Raw genomic sequence first — 12,282 nt, 5'->3', positions numbered from 1 at the left:
ATAACAAGTAGTGAATGTGTTGTGAAGCTTGTTTCCAGATGTTCTCCTTGATCATATGGATTTTGTCGCAGTATAAATAGTAACTATGAATGTGTTCTCCACATGTGTAACTGTGGAGAGTGTAAGGAGAAGGAAGTCAGTATTATTTTGGAGCATTTCTATTGGTCAATTCATCATGGAAACAATCTGTTAAATCAACAGCACTTGTTTTAACATAATAACGTATTTATTAACCAGTAAAACCAAGTATTAAAGGTTAATCTTAAATAATAGTGGACTGACGCAAGGAGAGATTTGAAAATTTAATTACATTTTTTTGCGCCTAAATATACTTTTTAATGTTAAATAAAAAGTCAACACCAAACATTAATATTAGCATGAGTAATCTAAAAGTCATTTCCCCACCCTTAACAAAGTAAGATTTCTTCTTTGTTTTCGTCTTCTCCCTTCATTTCTATGGAGAATAACAATCACATGTTGTTTATGAAAACAGGCCCAGCAGGGGCTGGGAGACACCGTGAAACAAGGCCTTGTATTGTCTGTTGGACTGGTCAGCCTCGTGGTGCTGTTTGCCTGGAGCAGCTGGAATCTGGAACAGCTGGTTTCTGTCCTGCTTTTCAGGATGAAATCTAAAGCAAATAAATCAGAGATAAATATCAGACAAATATCATGTATCTCATATTTTTGTTCCTTGTAATTGACCATGTTGGTCTGCAGACTTTAACGTTACAGAATGCAAACATAAAATCAGTGCTGTGCAAAAGTTATAGCACTTTATATATTTTATTTATTTAATTTAATTTATGTAAAGTGTGTGCTGGAATTTCACTGGTCCCCCTGCCCTGGGATTGGCTGAGCCAGTCCGTAGACTTCGCGTGTGTATGATTATGAGCCAATCGGCGCGAAGTGGGCGTGACTTGGCGGAAAAACAACAATAATCACAGGCGGAGGGTGAACGGAAAGCGAAACTTGGTGGACTTTTATGAACGACTGAAAAAAAAGACTTTATGAACAACTGGAAAGTCAGGCTTCAAGAGTAAGTCTGCCTTTAGTCTCAGAGCTGAGCGTCGTCAGTAAGTGTGCAGTCTCTCTCTCACTTTTAAACTTGTTTATTTTGCTGCTAGTGAAATTTCTGAGCAAACAGCTGTTGAAATGACACTCGTATTGAAAGAGGAAGTTATATTATTTAATGAATATTACATCTGAGATGCCTGAATCCCACACTGGAACCTACTGGATACATGTTGTGTTTTGTCTTCAGCAGAAATTGTTGTGGGCAGCTTTTTTTGCCTTCAGCTTTAGTGAGAAAAACAGGCGGTGAGTTTCGTCTGAAAAAGCTTTGTTTTGTCTGCTCCAGATAGAACCAGCCGTGTTAACATCTCAGGATAAAGAACTGAAGAGAGAACGTTTAACTGACATCCAATGGAGACCACAGTCAGGTTAGTAGTTTAAACAGATCCAGGTTTTCCAATGCAATACATTTGTGAACATAAAGTGGTCGCACAAGTGTTCATATATTTTCTTTGGAAAATTCAAGGGGTCTACATTTTATTTGATATATTATTAGGGCTTCAAATATCGGTTATTAAGTTAGAACAATGAGAAACTTAGTGTCTAAGGCATAACTATCACTATAGGGTTCTAAATAACAACCAAGTTTATTATGTAGGTAAATGCGATATATATTTGTTTGTGTTTATTTATATATTGTGTCCTCTGACTTAGTGTATGTGGAGGCTTTGTCGATTTCCTAAGTGAGCAATTGAATGCAACCAGTGTCTTAAACTGACCTTTGGATTAAAATGAATCCAGACCTATTCAAACAAACAAACAAATAAATAAATAAATAAATCTGTAGCAAGGCCTTTGGAAAACACAGGAAATTTTAATAAATGTAAAAAAGGGTTCAGTATGTACTGAAATCATTTTTAAATGAGTCTTTTTAATGAGGTCGGTTTCCCGATGCTGAAATATGAGTAAAGTGCTTCTGACAGCCATTTTGATTATAAAAGGAAACAAAATGAAGTATGGTCTCATTACACATAATCAGCTTCCACTGTAATAGGAACAAGTAATTGTCTGCAAATCGATGCCTCACATTCTCACATTATTAAGTTTATGGGTTTTTCCATTAATTATAGCACAAATTAAAAAAAGTTGATGTGGCTATAGCAACATTCACACAAACCTATTGCCGTCAATATAAAATATATATACGTGATACAATAATTTACTGATGTATTTTGTCACACATATTGGCAGGAATGACATTCCTATTTATAGATGCATTCTTATCTGAAAGACACTCTGGGTTGAACATGCAGATCATATTATCAATACTCGACACCTGTTTGTGGAGGTCAGGACTAGGTGAAGCGTTTGTGTGAGTAAGAGCTTTATTAAAAAGTGACAAGTTCAGGTGTGGTGCAGGGTTTCAGAGAAAAGGGAGCAGCAGATTGTACATCGATGTCCATGTAGTTTCAGTATCTGCCTGTAGAGGTGTTTAGAGGTAGAATAATTCCTTGAATTTACATAATTAGCTTATTTTAATTCATGTTTGAATATGGCCTCAGCATTTCAGTCATTGTATTCAGTAAAGTCCCTTCACTTTAAGATCATCATGCTGACACTTAGTGTTTGTTTAGGAGCTGCTCTGTGGACCATAAATTGTACTGTTTATTGTTTAGATAAGAAAATGCAAAGGAAGGACAGTGTAAAATCACATGGACTTTCCTCAAATAATTAACATTAACACGTTTCTCAATGTTTCATGAAATAAATACATCGGTGGGATGCTTTTACACTTAAAGGTGACTTTAGGCCAGTGGCGGATGCTGGTCTTTCAAGGAGGGGAAGCTCAATTTCGGCCTACATCATAAAATGTGTCAGTTTATTTATACATAAATTCTACCCTCCGTTCCTTTTTAAGAAAATGATCTGTGACCCTGTCGTACCAACAAGGCGTCTTTTCCAGGGACTTGACTAGTGTCCTCTCAATGGCCAGCAGAGCTAGGCTGCTTAAACGGCCTTGGCCCATGTGAAGTGTGTCCGTCTGTGCTCAGCACCACCCGCTGGTCAGAAACTGCGATAGAAATCAGAAAGAGTGATAGAAGTTAGTCAAATACAAGCAGCTACAAAAAACCCCACTAGAAATAGAAGTTCGATTTGTCACTAGTCGTTTTTAACAAAGAAAATGCTGCTAAGAGGTTTAAGAAATTCTCCGGTTCCACTCAGAACAGAATGAAAATGTAATGCTCCCACGGATCTTTACACCAAAGGATCACTGATTTGCTCATTTTGCTGTCAATCAAAAAGGCATTCAGCCTCAGACAGATCATCCAATCATCATGCAGAAGCTGAGCGTCCGGGCCAGCCGAAGCCAGCCCACTGCCCCATAGACCCCCAGAGACGCTGAGCGTCCGATGGGCGGGACAAAGCCCAGCATTTATCCAATGACTTGTTTCGTTTCGCTGCACTTCGCTGCTTCGCTATTGAACTCTGTTTGACGCTCAGCGTCCTCACTGTTTAAAGCACTGTGAAGGGAATGATTGAGAGGAAAGCCGTGTCTTTACCAGTGATTAGAAGCTGATTCTGAACAAAAGTTGAGCGCGTTGTAGTGTGTATTTATTCAATGACATGTACAAATCAAATCAAATTTATTTGTATAGCGCCTTTTACAACTGACGTTGTCACAAAGCAGCTTCACAGTTTCAAAACAGAACATACACATACACATGTACACACAACAGTATATATTTGATCACTTGTTTTTTTGACATTTTAGGGGAAGCTGAGCTTCCCTTGCAGTCTTAGAGCAATCGCCTCTGCTGTAGGCATAGCTCAAATATTTATATTAACTTTTCCACTGAACTCATGGTCAAACACACACACACGCGCGCACACACACACACACACACACGTACACATTACTTATTAACACATTGTTGGGACTTGTTCAAATAGCCACTGGTTGATAGCTGTATTTGTGGCCGGTAATCAATCCAGCACAGGCTCCTCCATTACTTTAAACCACCAGCAGATTGGGTCAGTGATAATAGGACCTCATGACTCTTTTAGTACTGTTCATAATTATTATATCATAATTTTATTTAAAGGGCCATTTACTGCCTTGCCATCAGTGATTCTGTGTACGGTCCAAACCCACCATCACCATCACCATGAATGGGATGAACCAACTGAATGTTCAGAGGAGATTAGATATATAATAATGAACTTGTGTAAGGAAGGAGATATATACTACTCTTCATTTGTTTATTTTTCAGGCATTAAGACCAAATTATTAATTTTTCAGCTAAAATCAGACCATTATGTGTTTAGTGTAGTGTATGTCCACTTTTTATTTATATTGTTTTTGGGAGACTTGCTCTGAAGGTCAATCTCCACATGGAGCATGATGTTGTCCTCTATCTCAAAAGGCATACCACTGCATGGTTTCTACTCGGGTTGCCTTGATTCTACTTTGTTCTAGTTTGTTACGTGTTACCTGGAACTGGGCACTTTGTTTTTTTACCCTCTGCTCACTTGTGCTCCCAAGCGAGCCAGGTAAGGACTAAATGTGATGTGTAAACCTTGTAGAGCGCTGACTGGTCAGATAGATTGGTCTACATGGCAAAATGCAGACACCCAGCAAAAATAGGCTTTGGTAAATTGTTTTTGTAAAAAACAAAAAACAAAAAACCCAATGAGTAAGCAACCCTCTGTTACGATTTCCAAAGCCTGTGGTCGCCATTACTGATGTGTTGTGCAATGTCTCTTGCTACATTTCAGAAGGGAGATATGAGTTGGTACCAAGCAGTGTAAGAAAGCTTTAAGGTTTGTTTTTTGATGGGAATATATTTGTTATTCTAGCAGGTTTGGCAAAGTTGCTTGGACTTGTAGGGACTGTACAGCTGTTGTAAGAACTGTACTTATTTCACTGTCTTCTTCTTAGAGAGCAACTACAGGAACAACTGCAGGAGTACGTCTCAGACACCCTTGGGGACATCAGTACAGTGAGGGACTTCTGCGATCGAGAAGTAAAATGGACCCTCCAGAGGGAGACGGAGCTGGACATGATGAGAGACATCAAAGACCGGGCAGATCAGATCTCTCTACAGTTTGACCACGTGAAGAACGCAGAGAACAAGGCCAAGGCTTTTGGGGAGTACGTCTGGAGTGGCCTGACCCAAGTAACGGCAGACTCTAAAAGGGACGAGCTGGAGAAGGAGCTAGGGGCAGTTGTGAAGGACACTCTGGCAGGTCTGGAGAAACTTCAGCACTTTCTGGATGCAATAGAAAGGCTAGCGGTCACTTCGCTGTTTGTGTTTGTGGGGGAGAGCTTCCTGCCAAAGAGGGTGAGCGCAGCAACCGTACGATCTGTCATCACCACGGCCAGAATCGTGTCACCACTCCTCGTTCACTTTAAGAGAGATGGCGGCGCTTTCTTTCTGCCCAACCTGGACAACGTGGAGGTCCTGGTCTTCCAGCTGGACAAATATATCCGCATCACACAGCAGCTCTGCGAGAGATTGGAGAAAAAGTTAGTGCTTGATCTGCTCAGTATCAAAGATCAGTGGTAATCAGTTCAAGGCCTTGGTGATTTGGTCCTGCACAGTTTGGGGAGCATTCTGCTTAAATGTATCTGCTTCATACCTTCAGATAATAACCAGCTTTGTACATAACTTGAGTGTGAAAATCACCAAACAGTGCTGGACACTGGCCCTACACAACTAGACCTGATTACCCCTACATAACCTACCATGACCTTGATCAAAATGTAGTGATTACGGAACATGAACGAATGAACTGTATGAATGAACAAATGTAGAAACACTGTAAACAACAATATTGCATTTATGGTTTTAGTCCAGTTACTGCAGGCACTTTTGCAACAAGGTGTGTTTGTCTCTGCAGGTGCATGGGCTTATCATATTCTGGAAGCATTTATGAGTAAGTATTCCTAGATTCACACTAAACTTTCTTTTCTTTAACCTATGTTAACAACTCTACACTAAATTTTCCTGATCTTAAACCTCACATTTCATTACAGATGGAAAAGTGGCGGCTCTTCACTGAAGTTCAGTTTGAACATGAGCGAGGACGCTTTGCGGAAACTGAATGACCACTTGGGTCAGCTAATCAAAATCCGGTAAAGACCTTTCTTCTGTTGTCCAATTTGTTACATTTTGTGGACACTTGCTGTGTTTATTCTCATGGGAACTCTTTATTTAAACCCTGCATTGTGACAGGAACTATGCTGTAAACATGTCATGGCAGATGTCAGACATCATGTCATATGTTAATTCTGGCAAAGAATTTTCTAGTTGGCCAGTAGGAGTCATGTGATTTGCTGTCATATGCAACATACACCGCAGAACAAAAAATAGAGATTATATTATGTACATATGAAAAACACTGACAGATAGCCTAGTAATTTTACAGCTAGCATTAATGCTAATGATAAACTAATCTGAGCTATTACAACTTATATTAGTATATGACATGACATGCTTGTCAGTAGTGCAGTTACATTTGACACATTGAAATGCAATAAAATGCCAGACATAGATTAATTTAATATTTGGAGTATTGTCCAAGGACTCTTATTGGTAATGGACATTGTTCTTGCCAGAGCAGGGCATTGAACTCTAATGTGTTGCATGGATGTTGCTGCATTATGTAGCAGGATTCAAATAAAGTAATTCCACTTACAATAATATTTGACACCAAGTTGAAAACTGTTTTTTTCTCCTGTTGGATTGTGCACTTTCCATTTTCAGGATGGACGAATCTTTCCGGCTGACGTTCCTTTTCAGTTGGGATGCTCTGCACTTCATTGGCTTATTTAATCAGCGTCACTCCAGGATGCTCAAGTTCTTGTCAGATCTCGAGGAAGCTGCCGTCCAGTTAGACAAGATGAAGCTGGGCTCCAGCATCTCCACTGTGGCAGGAAGTTCAGTGGGCATTGCTGGGGGTGTCTTGTCCATTGTGGGCCTTGCACTTGCTCCTGTAACTGCAGGAATTTCCCTGGCTCTCACACTCACCGGGGTTGGGTTGGGGGTCACCAGTGGGGTCAACAGCTTGGTGACAGGCATCACTGAGATGGCAGTCAATAACTATCATGGGAAAAATGCCAACAACCTCTTCCAGAATTTCATGGAGGACATGGAGAAGATTCTGGATTGCATGGAGCAAGTTGCCAGCAGTGAGGGTCCTAGAGTGGACCCGGAAGTAATTGCTATGGCACTTGGAGCTGGGAAAATGGTTGCCAATGCTGGTATGGTAGGGAAAGGTATAGATGCCTTTGTGGATGGCGTTTCTGCTGTAAAGACTCTGAAGGGTGAAGAGGTAGTTAGGGCTGCAGCCAGCATGGGTCTTCAAGAAGCCAAAGCAGCTCGAGGCATCCCCAACCTTGCTGCAGACCTTCCTGACATTGGGCAGCTGGCTAAGGGCACTCCTCTAGCCCTCTCCAAATCAGTGAGAGCTGGAATGATAACTTTAAACGCACTTTTTATCGGACTTGATGTTTTTTTAATCTGCAACAACAGCATCAGCCTCGCCAAAGGAAGCAAGAACCATGTGGCTCGGCTTATCCGGTCCAGATCACTCCTATGGCGTTCCGAGCTGGAAGCATGGGAGAAGATCAGTAAACTTCTCTGCAGAGGAATCTGGAAGTTCAAAAAGAGCCACACAATTCTGGAGCAACCATTTCGTCCTTAGAAAAGAATCCTATCCACCAGAACTGATTCGGTATAAGTGAACTTGATTCCATACTTTAAGGACCAATCTCATTCCCAAAATCACATCCCATTTCTATTCATGGGTTGCAGGAACCATCTCTCATTTGTCACTCAGTTCATTCAACTTTAAGAAATGAGAAATATGTTATAGGCAGATAGTCCCAATAAAATATTAACCTCCAAGGATCTATTCAGATTATTTACCCTGCAAACTGAAGGAAAAGAATTTGTGGCTTGTGACTTTAGTCTATTACACCTTAAAATAAAACATGAGTGATATAACATGATTGCTAAAGCTTATATATGATGTGAATGAATAACTCACTCAGATTCTGTCACAAGGGCAGAGTAATTCATTAGAGTCTAACATGTTAACAATTTTCCATTAGACCCTATGATGAAAATGCTAATACAGCTAACAGTTGATAACAGTCTTTTTCTCTACCTAATGCAACAAAGAGAGATCATTTACTGCCCTGATGCAAAGGGGCAATGGGCTTCTGTGCTTGTGTTGTGAGACTCTCTCCAACACAGGAAGAGGAGCTGTGTATGAGATAAATATATCCATCTTTCCCATCTGTTTACATTAGTGCTACACTCTGAAATCAGACAAGTGGTCCCTAATATGGCTAGCACACCAAAAACAAAACCATATGACTGCAACCCATGGATTGGAATAATTATATTCAACTAACCAGGACCAAATCAAATGACTCTTTATTGTTACTTTTCAGATGTGGTTATTATTATGTATATCTTCAAATTCTTAGTATTTTTTCTTTACCTTGATCCTACACTGCAGCCAGCACTTACTACACCTTAGTCATAACAGTACACACCTATACACACCAGAACAGTCACTTCCAAAGCCAAAGCAACCACATGCTACAAACCACCTAGCAACTACCTGGAATGCCATATTGACTGATGTTTAAACGAAAAAACAACAACAAAAACACTTCAAATTAAATGGGCCACAAAACCCAATACAGTCGCTAACACACAGGCCCACGGTCTCAGAGTCCTGGGTTGGATTGTCTCCTTGGTTCTTTGTCAGTGAGGAGCGTGGTGTGTTCTCCCTCTGTCTGTGTGGGTTTTCTCCAGGTGCTCCGGAATCCTCCCACAGTCCAAACACACATGTTGGTAGATGGACTGACCACAGATGTGAGTGAATGTGTGAAACTATGTAAGGTTGTGAGTGTGTGAATGGCTGGATGAGTGAAATTATCAACAGTTGTGAGTGAGTGACTGAGTACGTATGTAAGTATGTGAAACTCTCTACACCAGTGTGCATGATTGGATGAGTGTGTGACGACCTGTGAGGGACTGGAGCCTGGGTGTGTTCCTGCTTGTTCTAAATGATTCCTTGTGGGCTCAAGACCCACCACAACCCTGAACAGGATGAAACAGTTACAGAAGATGAATGAATGAGTGGATGAATGCACTAATGAATGAACGAATACAACAAAAACACTACCTATGGCCATTCCGTACTCTATAACGCATGCATTTTTAAAACAAGTTAAAAACAATGGCTCTAACTTTTCAATGCAGACTTTGTTGAGCTAATTCATTCTAAATGAAGCTAACATAGGCTAAGCTTGTTTATTTTTCCAACTTCATTTCATTAATTTTCTTCCAGATGTTTCATGTGTTCATCAAATTATATTGTGTTCTTGATGGTCTTAAGAATAAGAAATCTTAAAAGATGTTAGCACTGAAGCGTGAGAAAGAGGCTTTTGCTGCGATGGTGGTTTCAGTTTACTGTCATCTGAGATCTGAAAAACTGATTTGGATTTCCTGGTTTTCCTGTAAAACCTACTGTACATTTATTTTTAGCTTGTCAAAGAAATACATTAAACTGAAACTTGTTGTTTCTTCATGAAAACTGCATCAGAATTTGTGCTGATACAAATGATTTGTGCTCATACAATTTTCAAAACTTTTACAATAAAGGAACTTCTTTTAAGAAAGTTTTGTCATCTCTTTTTCTCCACAATAAGAGTCTTGCTGCAGCTTTGTTTATGGGTTTATTGGGAAATGCAGGTTATGAATATGGACTTTTTCTCTCTCAGCATTATTGAGGTCAGGTGCGGACTCTGGATGATTTAACCCCACTCTTTCACTCTTGTGCATTTATTAAAATGTAAATCTTACAAACATTTGTCTACTCATGTAGCATTTCCATAATATAAAAGATTAATTATTATCTGCTTTGCATATATTTAGCCACCTTCCACCATGTTAATTGCTCAGGATTCAGTACTGTACAACATTTGTCATGTGAGTACATTTACAACTTGCCATACTTTGCCATAAACCATACAGTGTCATTTACATAAAGGTGTTAAAATATGAATATGATTATGTAAATGTATGTATATATGTCATTAATCATTATATACAAAGGTTATGCATTTCCTGGAACCAAATAACAGCCATAGAGATTTTATTAAGACAGCTATACACAGGAGACAACGTCAGAGAAGGAAATTCTCCATTTTTCATCTCCATTTCTTCATATTCTTCTTGTCCCTGTTTTTCAATCCTTTACTGTGTCTTACAACAAATCTGAAGTTGTGACATTATGCTGGACATCTCTTCGTGCTGAGCTTCAAAACCTGTTTAAGGTGTACAGTAGAGACACATGGAATATGAGATTACATAACAAAATACAGAGTATAACACTTTGAAATTATAGTAGCAGCTATCACAAACCATGTAATGGAAATATATATTATTTACCCAACATCTGTGGCATGGTTGCCTTGCATACTTTGTTAGCCCCATTTTTGGAGGTCAAAACCAACACAGAGCAAATATGATTTGGAAGGTGGATCATTCTCAGTGCTTCAGTGACACTGACGTGCTGGTGGTGTGTTTGTGTGTGTTGCACTGATAGGATAAGATCAGACACAGCAGTGCTGCTGGAGTTTTTAAACCCTGTGTCCACTCTGTTGAACCACCCATTTTGTTGGTCCACCCTGTACATGTAAAGTCAGAGATAGTAACTCAACTATTGCAGCACAGTGTGTGTTGTCCTCTCATCCTCATCAGTGGACACAGGGCGATCTAGCAGCACTGCTGTGTCTGATCCACTTGTACCAGCACAATACACACTAACACATCAATACACCCTGCTGTATATATTGCAAAACATACAGTAAAATGATTATTTATTCTGAAAGGCAATTATACTCACGCCTCTCGACTCTTCCCCTCTGTCTTCTGTCCTCCCCCATCTCTTCATCCTCCCTCTCCTCCATCTTCTTCTTCCTCAGTGCCACCCTGGCTCTTCGCATCTCCTGCTCTCTCTCCTTCCTCTCATTTTCCTCTCGTTTCTCCTCTTCCTCCTCTCTGATTTGGGCACGTGCCATCACCTCTTCACTGCGGAGCACAGCTCCTCCGTTATTGGACACCATCTTATGGATTTTGTCCAGGAGTTCGGCCACCAGGTCTTCCCCTTCTCTCGTGTGGTTGTGGAGGGCATGGTAGCGCCCCCTGCAGTTCTCAACCAGCCTCTGCAACTCGGAGTTGGCCTCCACTTCATCCTGGAGGGTTGAGGAGCGAAGCTGCTTGACGTTCTTCACCGTGAAGAGGACCAGAGTGTGGTTCCAGGCCTCCGGACCAAAGAGTTCCACGTGTTCCTCTGCAACACAGCGTTCCCGGCTGGAAAAGGAAAAGGACAGTGGCACAACCAGGAGCAAGGCATGGGCACCGGGGTGGCACAGCTCTAAACTGCCCACCATCTCTTTCCTCACTTGCCCAGGAGATGCCCTGCTGCCACCCAGATTGAACCACTCCCAACCAGGAGTGTCCACCACCACCAGACCATGCCCCCTGACCACACCCTTGTGTGCCACACTCACCCTCGTCTTCACCCCCACATCATCAAACACCCTCGCGCCCAGGATGGCATTCCCCACCGCACTCTTACCAGCCTCTCTCTCACCAATTAAGACTATGTGTAAGTTGGGTGTGGGCAAGAGAGGCAGTAATGGGCCTGTGGAAAGAGAGAGAGAGAGAGAGAGAGAGAGAGAGAATACATATACCATTATTTTTATGATTAAATATGGTAAATAATGAAGAATAAACCAGGCATTTGATCCCATGTATTTTTAAGACTTTTTGCACTTAATGCTGGAACATTGCTGTGAAGATTTGATGGAAGTGTCCTTGCTGCTCTCTCTATTAGAATAGCTAGTAAGTGGTCACAGGGTATAAAATTTCCAGCAGCACTACTGTGTCTGATCCACTTGAACCAGCGCAACATACACTAACACATCACCACCAACATATCAAATAATAACCTACCTGCTCTGTGGTTTGAAAAACAGGGTCAAAAAGGTACAAAGTATGCAGAACAACAGATGGACTACAGTTTGTAATTGCGTAAAAATCTAAGTGTTCCTGTTTGGTCAGTGGAACTTACAAAATGGAGAATGAGTGAAGGAACAAGAAGTTTTAATGTTGTGGCTGACAGGTGTGTATACAAACTGTGTTCAAACTGACCGTGAGAGTCTGATCCTCTTGTTTCTTCCAT

General features: G+C 40.7%; 2 protein-coding genes across 3 annotated transcripts; one reads left to right on the top strand and one right to left on the bottom strand.

Annotated features, from left to right (window-relative positions):
• Positions 1-943: 943 nt before the first annotated feature.
• Positions 944-9,691, top strand: LOC136664813 (uncharacterized). Of its 2 annotated transcripts, none has more exons than XM_066642233.1 (6): positions 944-1,036; positions 1,358-1,439; positions 4,952-5,539; positions 5,914-5,949; positions 6,050-6,148; positions 6,780-9,691. In XM_066642233.1, the coding sequence occupies exons 2-6, from the start codon at positions 1,423-1,425 to the stop codon at positions 7,717-7,719; spliced, it is 1,680 nt and encodes a 559-aa protein (XP_066498330.1). In that variant the 5' UTR covers positions 944-1,036; positions 1,358-1,422; the 3' UTR covers positions 7,720-9,691. The 2 variants fall into 2 exon arrangements, with proteins under 2 accessions (XP_066498330.1, XP_066498329.1); XM_066642232.1 differs by having other exon boundaries at positions 951-1,073.
• Positions 9,692-10,289: 598 nt separating this feature from the next.
• On the bottom strand, positions 10,290-12,282 carry LOC136665199 (GTPase IMAP family member 4-like). The gene is made up of 3 exons (XM_066642790.1): positions 12,252-12,282; positions 10,942-11,742; positions 10,290-10,360 (listed from the first exon to the last, which is right to left on the bottom strand). Exons 1-3 carry the CDS (start codon positions 12,280-12,282, stop codon positions 10,290-10,292), a joined length of 903 nt encoding a protein of 300 aa, XP_066498887.1.

This window comes from Hoplias malabaricus, chromosome 13, assembly GCF_029633855.1.
Source record: "Hoplias malabaricus isolate fHopMal1 chromosome 13, fHopMal1.hap1, whole genome shotgun sequence".
Taxonomy (NCBI): Eukaryota; Metazoa; Chordata; class Actinopteri; order Characiformes; family Erythrinidae; genus Hoplias; species Hoplias malabaricus.
This window is presented reverse-complemented; position numbering and strand designations above follow the sequence as displayed.

Coding starts and splice junctions, on each gene's coding strand:
- LOC136665199 (XM_066642790.1), bottom strand. CDS start 12,282: ATGGAAGAAACAAGAGGATCAGACTCTCACG. Junction 11,743..12,251: donor AAGAGGATCAGACTCTCACG/GTCAGTTTGAAC, acceptor CTCTTTCCACAG/GCCCATTACTGCCTCTCTTG. Junction 10,361..10,941: donor GAGGGGAAGAGTCGAGAGGC/GTGAGTATAATT, acceptor CACCTTAAACAG/GTTTTGAAGCTCAGCACGAA.
- LOC136664813 (XM_066642233.1), top strand. Junction 5,950..6,049: donor TATTCTGGAAGCATTTATGA/GTAAGTATTCCT, acceptor ATTTCATTACAG/ATGGAAAAGTGGCGGCTCTT. Junction 6,149..6,779: donor GGTCAGCTAATCAAAATCCG/GTAAAGACCTTT, acceptor TTCCATTTTCAG/GATGGACGAATCTTTCCGGC.